The sequence below is a fragment of the Mus caroli genome, unplaced genomic scaffold, assembly GCF_978045245.1.
Source record: "Mus caroli unplaced genomic scaffold, Mus_caroli_1 scaffold_18, whole genome shotgun sequence".
NCBI lineage: Eukaryota > Metazoa > Chordata > Mammalia > Rodentia > Muridae > Mus > Mus caroli.
The window spans coordinates 75,285,446-75,302,856 of NW_028227273.1; the positions used below are offsets into that span (position 1 = coordinate 75,285,446).

General features: G+C 34.8%; 1 protein-coding gene across 1 annotated transcript in view; it reads right to left on the reverse strand.

The window, feature by feature from the left end:
* Positions 1-15,559, reverse strand: part of LOC110287940 (vomeronasal type-2 receptor 116-like) — a 31,031-nt gene extending 15,472 nt beyond the window's left edge. The window contains 4 exon segments of the mRNA XM_029473778.1: positions 5,190-5,981; positions 9,552-9,633; positions 9,635-9,844; positions 15,342-15,559. Coding sequence (XP_029329638.1) covers positions 5,190-5,981; positions 9,552-9,633; positions 9,635-9,844; positions 15,342-15,559 — 1,302 coding nt within the window.
* Positions 15,560-17,411: the final 1,852 nt, after the last annotated feature.

Sequence of the window (17,411 nt, forward strand, 5' to 3'; positions counted from 1 at the left end):
CACCAAATGTACCAAATAAAGAATATTAAAAACATTTAAGGGAAAAAGGTCAAGTGACATATAAAGGCAGACCTATTAGAATTACACCGGATTTCTCACAAAAGAGTATGAAAGCCAGAAGAAACTGGATGAATATCATACAGAACCCATGAAAACACAAATGCCAGCCTAGATTACTGTACCCAGCAAAACTCAATTACCATTGATGGAGAAACCAAAGTATTCCATGACAAAAACAAATTTACACATTATCTTTCTGAATATAGAGCTTTAGAGGTTAATAAAGGGAAAACTCCAACACAAGGAGGTTTCAAAACTATGCTCTAGAAAAAGCAAGCAAGAAAGATTTCAACAAACCTAAAAGTATATAGGCACATGAACAGAATCCCAACCCTAACAAAAAAAAAAAAAAAGGAAGCAACAATTACATTTCCTTAATATCTCTTAATATCAGTGGATTCAATTCCCCATAAAAAGACATAGACTAACAGACTGGCTACATAAACAGGAACCAAAATTTTGTTGCATACAGGAAACCCATCTTGGTGAAAAATATAGACACAACCTCAGATTAAAAGGCAGGAAAACAATTTTCCAAGCGAATGGTCCCAAGAAGAAAGCGAGAGTAGCCATTCTAATATTGAATAAAGTTGACTTTCAAAATAAGTTATCAAAAAAGACAAGTAGGGATACTTCATACTCATCAAAGATAAAATCTACGAAGATGAACTTTAAATTCTGAACATCTATACTCCAAATGGAAGGGCATCCTCATTCATTAGAGAAACTTTACTAAAGCTCAAACCACACATGGCACTACACACAATAAGAGTAGGAGACTTCAATACCTCATTCTCATCAATGGAGAAATAATGGAAACAGCAACTAAACAGAGACAGAATGAAACTAACAGAAGTTATGTTGCAAATGGATTTTTACAGACATCTATAGAACATTTTATCCTTAAACAAAAGGATATGCCTTCTTCTCAGCACCTCATGGTACTTTTTCAAAAAATGACCATATAAAGTGTAATAAAATAGTCCTCAACAGATACAAAAATATTGAAATTACCCCATACATCCTATCAGATCACCATGGATTAAGACTGATCTTCAATAACAACATAAATAATACAAAGCCAACTTTCACATGGAAGCTGAACAACACTCTACTCAATGATACCTTGGTCATTAAAGAATTAAAAAAAGAAATTAAAGACTTTTTATAGTTTAATGAAAATGAAGCCACAACATACCCAAACTTATGGAACACAACGAAAGCTGTCCTAAGAAGATAACACATAGCTGTGAATGCCTCCAAAAAGAAACTGGAGAGAGGATATACTAATAGCTAGACTGCACACATAAAAGCTCTAGAACAAAAGGAAACAAATTCACCCAAGAGGAGTAGAAGGCAAGAAATAATCAAAATCAGTACTGAAATCAACCAAGTGGGAAAAAAAAGAACCAACCAAACCAAGAGCTGGTTATTTGAGAGGAAAAAAAAAAAAAAAAGATAAATCCTTAACCAGAATAACTAGAGGGCACAGTATCCTAATTAACAATATCAGAAATAAAATTGAAGACATAACAACAGATTCTGAGGAAATCCAAAACATCATCAGATCCTACTACAAAAGCTTATACTAAACAAAACTGGAAAATCTGGATGAAGTGAACAATTTACTAGACAGATACCAGGTACTAAACTTAAATCAGGAACAGATTAACAATATGACAATTCCCATATCCCCTAAAGAAATAGAACCTTTAATTAATATTCTCCAAACCATAAAAAGCCCAGGACCAGGTATATTTATTGTAGAGTTCTATCAGACATTCAAAGAAGAACTAATTCCAATACTCCTCAAATTTTCTTGAAAAGGAAAAAAACAAACAAACAAACAAACAAACAAAAAATACTTTAGGTACCCTACCCAGTTCATTCTATGAAGCCACAATTACTCTCATACCAAAACCACAGGAAGATCCAACACAGAAAGAGAACTTCAGACCAATTTCCTTTATGAATATTGATGCAAAAATACTCAATAATGTTCTCCCAAATCGAATCCAATAACACATTAAAAGGATCATAAATCATGATCAAGTAGGCTTCATCCTACGGGTGAAGGAATAGTTCAATATAAAGTAATCCATCAACAAAATCCACTATGTAAACAATCCCAATGGGGGGGAAAAAAAAAAAACAACTCATGATCATCTCATTATATGCTGAAAAAGCATTTGACAAAACCCAACACCCCTTCATGATAAAAGGCTTTGAAAGATGAGGAATTCAAGGCCCATACCTAAACAAAATAAAAGCAATATACAATAAAGCAATAGCCAACATCAAAGTAAATGTAAAAAATATTGAATCAATCCCACTATAATCAGGGACTAGACAAGACTCCCCACTCTCTCCAAATCTGTTCAATGTAGTACTCAAAGTCCTAGCAAGAGTAATTAAAGAACAAAAAGTCAGGGGGATACAAATTGGAAAGGAAGAAGTCAAAATGTCAGTATTTGAAGATGATATGATACTATGCATAAGTGACCCCCAAGAGTCCCCCCAAAGAATTCTTAAACCTGAGAAGAGTAAACTTCAGTGAAGTAGCTAGATAAGAAATTAACTCAAACAAGTCAGTTTCCTTTCTCTACACAAAGGGTAAAAGTCTGAGAAAGAAATTAGGGAAATAATACCTTCTACAATAGTCACAAAAAATGTAAAATAACTTGGTGTGACTCTAAATAATCAAGTGAAAGATCTGTATGATAAGAACTTCAAGTCTCTGAAGAAAGAATTCAAAGAATATCTCAGAAGATGGAAAGATCTCCCATGCTCCTGGATTGCCAGGATTAATTTAGTAAAAATGTTCATCTTGCCAAAAGCAATCTACAGATTCAATGCAATCCCCATCGAACTTCCAACTCACTTTGTCACAGAGGTAGAAAGGCCAATTTGCAAATTCATCTGAAATGACAAAAATCCTAGGATAGCAAAAACTATTCTCAACAATAAAAGGACCTATGGTGGAATCACCATCCCTGATCTCAGGTATACTACAGAGCAATTGTGATAAAAACTGCATGGTACTGGTATTGGGTCAGGCAGGCAGATCAATGGAATAGAATTGAAGACCCAGAACTGAACCCAAACACCTATGGTCACTTGATCTTTGAAAAAGGAGCTAAAACCATCCAGTGTAAAAGAGACAGTGTTTTCAACAAATGGTACTGGCTCAAATGGCAGTTATCATGTAGAAGAATGCAAATTGATCCATTCTAATCTTGTAGTAAGCTCAAGTCTAAGTGGATGAAGGACCTCCACATAAAAGCAGAGGCACTGAAATTTATAGTGGGGAAAGTGCCTCCAACATATGGGCACAAGGGATAAATTCCTGAACAGAACACCAATAGCTTGTACTATAAGATCAAGAAAGAACAAATGGGACCTCAAAAAAGTATAATTCTTCTGTAAAGCAAAGGACATTGTAAATAACACAAAAAAGCTACCAACAGATTTGAAAAGGATCTTTACCAATCCTAAATCTGATAGAGGACTAATATCCAATATATACAAAGAACTCAAGAAGCTGAAGTCCAGAATATCAAATAACCCTATTTTAAAATGTGGTACAGAGCTAAACAAAGAATTTACAACTGAGAAATCCCGCATGGCTGAGAAGCACCTAAAAAATGTTCAACATCTTTAGTCACCAGAGAAATGCAAATCAAAACAACCCTGATGTTCCACCTCACACTAGTCAGAATGGCTAAGATCAAAAACCGAGGGGGCTGCAGATGCTGCCAAAGATGTGGAGAAAGAGGAACACTCCTCCATTGCTTCTGTGATTGCAAGCTGGTACATCCACTCTAGAAATCAGTTCGGTAGTTCCTTAGAAAACTAGACAGAATACTACTGAAGGATCCATCAATACCACACCTGGGACTATATCAAGAAGATGCTCTAACAGATAAAAAGGGCACATGCTCCACTAGACTCATAACAGAACTTATTTATAATAGCTAGAAGCTGGAAAGAACACAGAAGTCCCTCAACAGAGGAATGGATATAGAAATTATGGTACGTTTACCCAATGGAGTACTACACAGCTTTTAAAAACAATGTATTTATGAAATTCTTAAGCAAATGGATGGATCTGGATGATATCATCCTGAGTGAGGTTACTTAATCACAAATGAACATACATGATATACACTCACTGATACGTATTAGCCCAGAACCTCAAAATCCCAAGATACAATTAGTAAAACACATGAACCTCAAGAAGAAGGAATACCACAGAGTGAAGACTTCTTAGAAGGGAGAACAAAATAACCATGGAATGGTGTACATAGACAAAGAGTGGAGCAGAGACTGAAGGAATGACAATCAAGAGATTGCCCCACCTGGTGATCTGTACCCTAAACAACCCCTAAAACCAGACACTATTGTGGATGCCAAGAAGAACTTGTTGACAGGAGCATGGAATTGCTGTGTCCCATTAGGCTCTGCCAGTGCCTGACAAATGCAGAGGTGGATGCCCAGAGCTATCCATTGTATGGAGCACAGGATTCCCAAAGAAGGAGCTAGAGAAAGTACCCAAGGAAATTAACAGGTTTCCAGCCCTATAGGAAGAACCACAATGTGAACTAACCAGTCTCACCAGAGTTCCTTGGGACTAAACAACGGTCAACCAAAGAAAACACATGATAGGACTCTTGGCTCTAGCAGTATATGTAGCAGAGGATGGCCACTCGGTCATCAATGCGAGTAGAGGCCCTTGGTCCTGTGAATGTTATATGTACTAGTATAGGGGAATACCAGGCCTAGGAATTGGGAATGGGTGCATTGATGAGTGGGGGAAGGGAGAGAGGGGATATGTGGTTTTAAAAGGGAAAAATAAGAAAGAGGATAATACGTGGAATGTAAATATAGAAAATATATAATAAAAAATAGTTAACATGAACATGATTGTGACTAAGCATTTTTGCTCCTGGTATTTTGCACACCAATTTACATCATGTGCTTGAAACTATCTTGATGTATAGATAAGATTAGAAACAAAAAAGAATTTGTGATTGTGGACAAAATAAACTGAATTTTAAAATACCTGTTAGGGTTGTAACGAATTTCATATGCCAGAGTGCTGTCAATAAAATACAAAGAAAGGTTTGTACCTGCCATGGAAAGAACACCATCCCTTCACCATTTTCAAATGGTTGTATGTGAAGTTGCTGAAGTCTCATCTCATGGAGGCTGTGAGCCAGGGCATATACTCCATTATAAATACTTTTGCTCTCTTCACTCATAGAAACATCAAATATGTGACAAGGTAATATATCCAAAGAAGCATTAGTTTGACAATTGTCTAAAACATGACAATTAATATCAGAAAATGAGCATTTGAAGAAGAAATACCACAACTTAGGAAGATAAATGTCTTCTGGGTAGTTTTTAGGATTAACTGTTTGAATGAATTTAGTAAAATCAGAATTCTCCTTGTAATGGTGCTTAAAAATTAAGCTTCCATGGAATGAGTCTAACATGAAATATTCAGAAATTTCAAGAACATGGTGTTCAGTGTTCATGACCCAGACAATCCATGTCAATATCCTTTGCCCAATATTTCTCATTAGACCTTCTAGAGAATCAATGTCACCATAAATAATTATTACATTTGTCTCATCCATAATTTCTCAGAATTTGGCAAAGTATGAAGTCCATGTTGCTGGGATCATTTTTACAAAAGCCATGCAGATTCTATTCCTCTCCATCTCCTCCCTAAAATCTGATAGAATTTTATTTCCCTTGTGGTCATCTGGGAGGATGAGACCAACCCACAACCATCTAAAATGAACAATCAAGGAAACAATGGCAAGTGTAATAGATGTGTCCTTCGGGGCCATCTGGTAGAGAGAAGAATACTGACCACGGTCACTCAAGATTGGTTCATAAGGTCCAAAAGTAATCTAAGTAAATTAGAAAGAAGAGGAAGAATATTAACATCTAAATCAATTTTATTGCTGAAGTAATAGATGATAACAGGAGAATGTTTTAAAGGAAAATTCCATTTATTATATTTTACAAAACTTTCTGTTAAGCTTGTTATTTTTTTTTTGAGAACTGAAGACATTTTATTTTTTTTATGTTTTTCCTTTTTTTTAATTACATATTTTCCTCAATTACATTTCCAATGCTTTCCCAAAAGTCCCCCATACCTTCCCCCCCCCCACTTCCCTACCCACCCATTCCCATTTTTGTGGCCTTGGCGTTCCGATCCCCTGTACTGGGGCATATAAAGTTTGTGTGTCCAATGGGCCTCTCTTTCCAGTGATGGCCAAATTGGCCATCTTTTGATACATATGCAGCTAGAGTCAAGAGCTCCGGGATACTGGTTAGTTCATAATGTTGTTCCACCTATAGGGTTGAAGATCCCTTTAGCTCCTTGGATACTTTCTCTAGCTCCTCCTTTGGGAGCCCTGTGATCCATCCACTAGCTGACTGTGAGCATCCACTTTTGTCTTTGCTAGGCCCCGGCATAGTCTCACAAGAGACAGCTATATCTGGGTCCTTTCAGCAAAATCATGCTAGTGTATGCAATGGTGTCAGCGTTTGGAAGCTGATTATGGGGTGGATCCCTGGATATGGCAGTCTCTAGATGGTCCATCCTTTCCTCACAGCTCCAAATTTTGTCTCTGTAACTCCTTCCGTGGGTGTTTTGCTCCCAATTCTAAGAAGGGGCACAGTGTTCACACTTTGGTCTTCATTCTTTTTGAGTTTCATGCGTTTAGCAAATTGTATCTTTTATCTTGGTTATCCTAAGTTTCTGGGCTAATATCCACTTATCAGTGAGTACATATTGTGTGAGTTCCTTTGTGATTGTGTTACCACACTGAGGACAGATACCAGGTACCAAAGTTAAATCAGGATCAAGTTAACGATATAAACAGTCCTATATCCCCTAAAGAAATAGAAGCAGTCATTAATAGTCTCCCAGCCAAAAAAAGCCCAGGACCAGATGGGTTTAGTGCAGTTCTACCAGGCCTTCAAAGAAGATCTAATTCCAGTTCTGCACAAACTATTCCACAAAATAGAAGTAGAAGGAACTCTACCCAACTCATTCTATGAAGCGACAATTACTCTCATACCTAAACCACAAAAAGATCCAACAAAGATAGAGAACTTCAGACCAATTTCCCTTATGAATATAGATGCAAAAATCCTCGATAAAATTCTCGCTAACTGAATCCAAGAACACATTAAAGCAATTATCCATCCTGACCATGTAGGTTTTATTCCAGGGATGCAGGGATGGTTTAATATTCAGAAATCCATCAACGTAATCCATTATATAAACAAACTTAAAGACAAAAACCACATGATCATCTCGTTAGATGCGAAAAAAGCATTCGACAAGATCCAACACCCATTCATGATAAAAGTCTTGGAAAGATCAGGAATTCAAGGCCCATACCTAAACATGATAACAGCAATCTACAGTACAAACCTGTAGCCAACATCAAAATAAATGGTGAGAAGCTTGAAGCAATACCAATAAAATTAGGGAATAGACAAGGCTGTCCACTCTATCCATACCTATTCAACATTGTACTTGAAGTCCTAGCCAGAGCAATTGAACAACAAAAGGAGATCAAGGGGATACAAATTGGAAACGATGAAGTCAAAATATCGCTTTTTGCAGATGATATGATAGTATATATAAGTGACCCTAAAAATTCCACCAGAGAATGCCTAAACCTGATAAACAGCTTCAGTGAAGTAGCTGGATATACAATTAACTCAAACAAGTCAATGGCCTTTCTTTACACAAAGAATAAACAGGCTGAGAAAGAAATTAGGGAAACAACACCCTTCTCAATAGTCACAAATAATATATCTTGGCGTGACTCTATCTAAGGAACAGAAAGATCTGTATGACAAGAACTTCAAGTCTCTGAAGAAAGAAATTAAAGAAGATCTCAGAATATGGAAAGATCTCCCATGCTCATGGATTGGCGGGATCAACATTGTAAAAATGGCTATGTTGCCAAAAGCAATCTACAGATTCAATACAATCCCCATCAAAATTCCAACTCAATTCTTCAACGAATTAGAAAAAGCAATCTGCAAATTCATCTGGAATAACAAAAAAACCTCGGTTAGCAAAAACTCTTCTTAAGGATAAAAGAACCTCTGGTGGAATCACCATGCATGACCTAAAGCTTTACTACAGAGCAATTGTGATAAAAACTACATGGTACTGGTATAGTGACAGACAAGTAGACCAATGGAATAGAACTGATTACCCAGAAATGAACCCACACACCTATGGTCACTTGATTTCGATGTTGGAGCTAAAACCATCCAGTGGAAGAAAGACAGCATTTTCAAAAATTGGTGCTGGCACAACTGGTTGTTATCATGTAGAAGAATGTGAATCGATCCATTTTTAACTCCTCGTACTAAGGTCAAATCTAAGTGGATCAAGGAACTCCACATAAAACCAGAGACAATGAAACTTATAAAGGAGAAAGTGGGGAAAAGCCTTGAAGATATGGGCACAGGGGAAATTTTCCTGAATAGAACAGCAATGGCTTGTGCTGTAAGATCGAGAATTGACAAATGGGACTTCATGAAACTGCAAAGCTTCTGCAAGGCAAAAGACACCGTCAATAAGACAAAAAGACCACCAACATATTGGGAAATGATCTTAACCTATCCTAAATCAGATAGGAGACTAATATCCAATATATATATAAAGAACTCAAGAAGGTGGACTCCAGAAAATCAAATAACCCCATTAAAAAATGGGGCTCAGAGCTAAACAAAGGATTCTCCCCTGAGGATTACCGAATGGCAGAGAAGCACCTGAAAAAAATGTTCAACATCCTTAATCATCAGGGAAATGCAAATCAAAACACCCCTGAGATGCCACCTCACACCAGTCAGAATGGCTAAGTTCAAAAATTCAGGTGACAGCAGATGCTGGCGAGGATGTGGAGAAAGAGGAACACTCCTCCATTGTTGGTGGGATTGCAAGCTTGTATAACCACTCTGGAAATCAGTCTAGTGATTCCTTAGAAAATTGGACATAGTACTACCGGAGGATCCAGCAATACCTCTCCTGGGCATATATCCAGAAGATGTCCCAACCGGTAAGAAGGACACATGCTCTACTCTGTTCATAGCAGCCTTATTTATAATAGCCAGAAGCTGGAAAGAACCCAGATGCCTCTCAACAAAGGAATGGATACAAAAATGTGGTACATTTACACAATGGAGTACTACTCAGCTAATAAAAAGAATGAATTTATGAAATTCCTAGGCAAATGGAACCCTGTTATTTTTAAAGACTTACCTGGTATCATTTACTACAACAACCTTTCTCTTACAAACAGGAGAAATCTGTATTGAACTCCATGTGTCTTAGTATTGCTTTAATGTCTGGTTAAATGATCTGTCACACTTTCAGTTTAAAGACATCTATAATGTGAACAAAGAGAACTGACTCTCAGTTCCAACAATCAAAATTTTCTCACCTGTGGAAATTTAAAGAGATGAAGTAATGTCCCAATTTGGGCAGATGGCATCCATGATGATCCTGTGAGTGCAGCAGTGAATTTTTTTCCCACAGGTGTAATTTGGAAAAACCTTTCTGTCCACATGTGAGGTGAGCCAAATACCAGCATTCATAAGAGTGTCCTTCTCAGTGAATCGGACATTGTAGAAGTCAAATCCAAGAGATATGTTGGGTAAAAGATTGGGATTCCCATTGATCTCCTCAATGGCAAATAGCAGAGACAGAATATACTGGTAGTTCTTAAAATTATATCTGTGTAAATCGCATAGAAACACATAAGTGGCATAAAACACACAAGAGAATGGTCATATATACCACACACATCCACATACTTAGTAAAGTAAATTTTATAGTTCAACTTTGAGTATAAAAAACATGTAATTTAAGTTCTTCACCATGGACAAATGAAATAGATTAGGTAAATGTGTTTGAGTTAGGCAAGATCTTTTACTATCTCTACTCATTAATTATAGATCCACAAAGCACATATTAATAATATATTATAGGTTGATTCTTTATACATTCTGTTTATAAATCACGAATCATTTTTCCCCAAATAGCAGATCTGTTGGAATTGAGATAGCTGGACTTCTGCGGTCTTCAGTTATGAAAACCTACTATTTTATTTTCAACCCAACCATAATTTAAAAACCATAACTTAAATAATATTCCAAAGTTAATTTCATTGCATATGTGCTCATTGTAGCTATTTCTCTGACATAATTTTTTGAGTCTGGCAGCATGGAATTATTATTGTCATAGAACAACCATAGAAAAGCCTGCTTCTCTATCTGAAGAGATGAGATCAAATGAATGTAGCTCCATGCCCTTTATATTTGTATCAATATGTGTGTTTATGGTGTTTGTATGTATGAGTGTGTGCATGTGTGTTTCTTAATATGTACAAATGTATGGAATTCAGAAAGTAATAATTCATTTTAAGACAACGCCAAGTTAATTCCTAGCTATTTAAGTTATTTAAAAATTATTTTTTTCATTTGTTTATGCACTTCATTATTTTAGTGCTCAATTGATTCATTGGTCTACTTAATAACACAGAGTCTATGACTTGACTGTAAGTTGTCGTGTATATCATACTGGTCTTGAACTCAGTAATACCCATCAGTCTCTTTTTCTATACTACTAGGAATAAAGTCTTGTACCAGCATATCTGCCTGCTGGATTTCTTTATTTTCTTAACACATATTCCTAGATCTCTACAGAGCAAACTTGTAGAGATTATCTTGTTTCTCTCTCCTACCTTCCAAAGGATCACTGGATTACAGGCATGTACTCCTATTCTTAGGGGAGGTATTAACTCCCCAAAATACTCATACTTTGAGAGCTCTACTCCCTGTAACATCTCTTCATCGTTTAATAACTTTGTGGAAACATACATTTTACTCTGAAAGGCTTCAAATACACACTAATATGAGTATCACACATAGTTTCTCTGTCAAAGTGAGTTGATCGCAGAAAAATCTTCATTAAGGTTTCATTGTGTGTACTTTTCTTCTCCTCCAATGCTTAAATGTTATCTAAAAAGCAGTGGAAAGAAACTAAGAATGAAAGGTTATCAATAACCTTAGGGAAACTTGAATTCTCAAGACAAAAGGAAAGTTATATGTATGATCTCACATGCAATGACCTGTGAATGCTCAAGTGAATCAAAACAACAACGAAAATGGAGGACAGCACAAAGTCCAACTCCTAACTATGTAGAAATTCTTCTTAGAGTTTTATTGCTGTGAGGAGACAAAATGAGCAGGGCTATTCTCAAAAAAGGTAAGCATTTAACTGGGTTGAGCTTACAATATCAGAGTATATGTCTATTATCATCATGGTCCATCCTAATAGTGCCAAGTAATATTAATTATAATGCTATTTTGTGAATGCATACATGTGTTTTGAAATTAATTTAATTTTCTATTTGAACTATTAGTAAAGATTTTTGATATCACAGACTGAAATGTTAAAATTAATAAATATTAATTTTAAAGGAAATCAGAAAGATAAAAATAATTGAAATAATATACTCCAAAGGAAAAACATTAATAAGTAGAATGTTTAATTTGAGAAATAAGAATGCCAGGCAGGCATTGGTGGTGCAATCCTTTAATCCCAGAACTTGGGAGGCAAAGGCAGGCAGATCTCTGAATTCAAATTCATCCTGGTCTACCGAGTGAGTTCCAGGACAGCCAGGGCTACACAGAGAAGCCCTGTCTCAAACAAACCAAAAAAAAAAAAAAATCCATGATATTTCCTCATATATAGATATTATATATTCAAATAAATACATATAAAATGTTAAAGACACATGTGATTTTTGAGAATTCCATACATGTGGGGAATGAAGTAATAATCATTACTAATTGAGCACAGGAACTCAAAATCTATAGTCACAGAACAATGATCAGTGGCACCATCAATAAAACAGATTTGATCACTCTTTTTTGCAAATCCAATTTTGTAAAGCACATGCTTTATAATAAATATATTTTTAAAAAGAAAACTATTTTTATTCTTGAGATTATAAAATGATTGCATTATTTCCCTCTTCCATTCTCTCTACGCAAATACTTATGCACTTCCTTTCTCATTTCAATTTCATAGACTCAGCTTTCTTTAATTAACCAGGAGAACTTAATCTTACAAGACACACACACACACACACACACACTTGAAGATAACTAAGAAATTTTGTGAAATAGTTTACCCGAGGTGTAATGTTCTTCCACGGGAAAGATTATAATTTTCACTAATAAAGATTTTATATAAAATCAGTCTATACCTGTCTTATTACATATATAATGGGAATGTTTTAGTTGGATGCACACATCTACCTCTATAAGGTGGATGGTATAATAAGCTTTACAGTGCTGACAAAAAGGTTTCATTACTCCTTACCACAGTGGGAATTTGACAAACAACCTTATGCCACAAAACCTACAGTATATACTATGAACTGCTTTTGTTTGTACGTTTAAATTTGATTGAATATAACTCTACAGATCATATCTTCCTAAGGCTATACACATAGAAAAAGAGAGGTCAAAAACAAGGTCTCACTGACAACCAAAAGTGCAAATGCCATAAATAAAGGCCAGTGGTTACAACCATGTAGACATGAAGGAAGACATTTTTTAGTAAATAATAATAATAATAATAATAATAATAATAATGATGATGATGATGATGATGATGATAAGGCCATGAAGGAATTTTGTTTGCAAGATCCAGTCAATGATGTTGTACTGAAAATCTGCATTCCAGAAATTCAAAGAGAGACTGAGATCAATTATAAAGCTGATAAGGAATAGCAGTGGAGACATATACATTGCTAATAGAAATAAAGGAAAACATGGGGGAAATAATCCAGAATGGCATTATCTACATGAGAAATGTTCTAGAAAATTGGGTTGTCTTTTAATATGTAAAATTGCTCACAATGGTGCATAGATCAAGTAAATAAATAAACTCTATTAAAATAAAATTGCCTAGAATTCAGTTCTCTTGATACATCAATTTTATGAAGGCATGAATAATAAAAATGTATCTATTTGATGAAATTAATTTTGACATACACATTTAAACACATATTTTACTTGATGTGTAGGAAAGTATTACACTCTCATAAACCTTGAGAGAAAATTCCCAGTTTGACATGGAAAGATTCAAGATAAGTCAACCAAAGAATTGAAATTATTGGCTAATAATATAACTTATGCATTTAAGGGTTCTAGTGTTGGACCTGGAGTCCTAATCTTGATCTTAGCACACATATTTCAGGATGAAAACACATGTTTAAAGAGTTTTACCTTTACCAGCAAAATTGCAATACATCAAAATTATGTACACATATGCAAATAATGGATGTGATAGCAAGTTTGTAAAGACTGTACCATGGATATAACAATAAACAAGTGACATTTCTCTTAAAAATTATTCCATACACTTAAGGAGCACTCTATAAAACAAATGCTCTTAACACATTATAATAAAAGTGACTGAATTTTGGCATTAATTTAGCTTAAGGTTTTCTGACTTTTTGCAATTTCAATGTTTTCACATCAACCCTCTTATTTAACATGACTAACCCAGACTAATTGCTCACATATCAGAAAGTACAATCTGCAGTAAAGGGCTTGCCACTGCAAAAAATAAAGAGAAACACTTACCCATACATATAGGTACTTGAATTCCTGAGAGAAAAAAGGCACCAGAAAAGTGCATTTATGCGGATCATTTATTACAATGAAATAGAAGAGACCCCATCCAACAAATGAAGTTGTCCCATCTACTATTCATATGAGAAAATATTATGATTTCTTTTGAGACAAAATATGATTTCCAGTTGGGCGTGGTGGCGCACACCTTTAATCCCAGCACTGGAGAGGCAGAGGCCAGCGGATTTCTGAGTTCGAGGCCAGCCTGGTCTACAAAGTGAGTTCCAGGACTATACAGAGAAACCTTGTCTCGAAAAAAAAAAAAAAAAAGAACAAAATATGATTTCCTATAAAATTAGAAAGAACATGGCATATTTTATCCAAATAACAAATTTTATATACTCATGCCAGATATATTTTAAAAATTCAAAATAAGTCTTTCAAAGAAATAAACCCTTACATTTTAAATTATATCTAAACAGATTTCTCCTCCACTGTCTTTGATTTAATGCCTTAATACCTCAAAATATTTTTACCAAGAACAGAGTACTATCTGATAAAGCATAATTCATCTTCATATTTTCTTTTTTTTAAAAACTATGGTTTTGACAAATTCACTTTTAGAGGTACTAAAAATTTCATCTAACTCTTTTGGTCATTTTCAACTTATTGAGTTCCAACACATATCTATTCACAGGGATTTCTAAGTGTTATTGTTCTATTTCAATGCCTTACTCCTATATCCATACAGACATAAGAAGATTTTCTTGGCAAAGGAAGGTCTTTTTGAGATAAAACGTCTTATTTACTCTATTAAGAAACATACATGAATATTTCTGTCCAATGCAGCAACACCTGTCTGACACTATTCATTAACCTGGATTATGTAACTCAAGCTAAGAAACAACACCAAGATGAAACTCTCATAGTCACTATGTCATGGAAGACACATATATAAAACAAGAATAAATTCTAGAAACCAATGGAGTAAACAGGCGACAACAGGAAAGCTGTATGAGAAAAATTATAAAACAAGCACTTATAAAAAAAATCTATGGAGCACAGAAGTATTCACTACCTCTAATTGTGAAATTCTTATCTCTGGAGTCAGTTGTATGTAATACACATGGCCTCATCAGTCAAGCATCACAGTAAACTCTCAGAACTTACTGCACTCAGTAACTTCATCTAATATCACAGACACAATCAGGACTTACAAAATTCTATGAATGAGTTCAGGCTTAGAATAAATCATCCTTCTCTGAAATCATAACACTAAAAATGATTCAGACATTGTAGCATAATAAAAATGGCAAATAAGAGGTTATGGTTATCAATCATTCCCTAAATTGAATAGAGTCAAAGTTACCATTTCATTTCACCTGAGTGAGGAAAATAATCCAAAAGCAAAACAAATAGATGAAAATATTTTAGAAACTCTAAGAGTGAATTTGTAAAAACAAAAAAAAAAAAAAAAACAAAAAGAAAACAAAAGAAAACAAATAAAAAAACAATAAGTAGAATTTAATGACAATACCCATTAAGATATAAGAATTCTGAACTTGAAAAATAATAGTACTCACTGCATGTAACCATCCAAATATTCGTATGGTATAGTTGAATGTGGCATTTTCTTTTCAGTGTAGAAAGTATGAAGAGGGAAAAAGGCACCAATCATAAAATCTCCTTCATGGTGAAACTCTTCAGTGATTATGTAATAACATCTACTGAATTTAAAAGTAAAAGCAGAGACAAGTTTGGGAATTTGCAATAGCCAGAAAATAAAAATCCAGGAGAACATCCTATTAGTACAAGGATCTGCTTGATGCAGAACCCAGTGTCCACTACATATATGCTTGATTCATGTTTTAATGACAATGTATATTTTAAATTGGTTGATCACTCAGTCTCTCAGACTAATCATTCCAACGGATTGGGAATGCAATTGGGAATTTTGAAGTTATCCTTTCCCTTAGATTCTTATGCTGAGGCCCTATATTCAAGTGAAAAACAAGTTCAGAATTATGTTTGTATTCTTCACTAGCCATAGGCACTATGACTTCAGCAAAGACTACAAACAGAAAGAGTACAGTGTTGCTCTTCTCTTGGGAAAAATTGGCTAACCATATGAAGCAAGAAACTTTTAATATGAAAAACAATTTAGGCTGATCCCCACAGGTTCCATCATAAGAGGCAAACTAAGTGAAAAAGGGAAAGGCTAAAAGGAAAGCATTACAGGTATAACCACTCAAAATTAATATATTGCAAAGCTTTTGGTGGCAACTGACAAATGTGAATTATGGGAACCAAACTCCAAGCCAGTCTATACAATATGCATTGGTGTACATTATCCCAACATTCCATGTTTTTAGCCCAAGAATGTGACATCATCTCAAATATCTGTAAACTTTATACAAAACGAAACTTATGAGAACTTTCCGGGTAAAAATTACTATTGCAATGTCCAGTTAATCCGTATTAAGCAACTTCCACCAAAGTACTTCTACATTCTGTCCTATCTTGTTGAGTCCAAAGTTCTGTAGAGGGTTTGTGTCAAATGAACACAATGAAAAGTGCATCTACAGTTTACACTTAGAAGGCAAGCAAATGAAATTTTAGATTTGGTGCTGGTGACTATGAACTTTCCTGATTAAAGTTAAGCTCTGGACTTACACAGTCTATCATTAGTCTAGTTTTCAAACCCATCAAAAACCTGAAGGATAAATTTCACCTGAGTAAGCAAGATGTGTTAAATAGAATGAAAAAGATTTACTGGATAATTTTTAAGTCAACCAAAGTTTACCTATAGAAGTGGGGACAACCATCTTTGACAGCCAGGTGAACTTTTGAGAGGCTTGACATTGAAGCACAAAGTTTGGAGGAATGTCCTAACTTGTCGAGGAAACATAGGGTAACTGACTATCCAGTATCTTGCTTATCAACATTTTGGAACCTCTATTAGCATTACTCAAGGTAAAGTACACTTTATAGCCTAGTGTCCAGTTTTGACACATTAGTATCAAACTAAAATTGATGACTGATTTTTGCTCATTATCTTCTTTTGAGGAGATGCAGAGTGCTGCATTAATATGATGTATCACTGTATCACAAAATCTTTTTTATTAAAATATCTTAAAAGTCCCATTCTGAAGTTCTCTGAAGTGTGTGAGAACTACCTATCTATCTAAAGTTTATCTAAATAGAAAAACTTTGCTTGTTTCTTCATAATTGTCCTGAGCTTAAGCTGGAAAACATATATTGCACACAATGATAGGTATATGAAATTAAATGCACAAATTCTAAGCATAACTTCAATGGTAGTTCTGAATGCATTAAAGGATGTGATAATTAATAAGGTTATTCATTTCCAACATGAATTTCTTAATTATTACTAACAGTTTATAATCATAGCTTTTATATATCTAAAAATGTAAAATAAAAATTTTAAAATAATGCACTTTTATTATCATAATAAACATTTAATCAGGGAGAGTCCATAAGGAGACAGGCCACTTAACTGACCTTAAGGATAGGCACAATGAAGAAACCTAAATAATTATTCCATCAGTTAAGGGAAAAGGGTGATTCTACTTTGACAAAACTGTCTTCCAAGAAATCATGGAGAAATCCTAGTAGCCATCATTAAGCTTCAC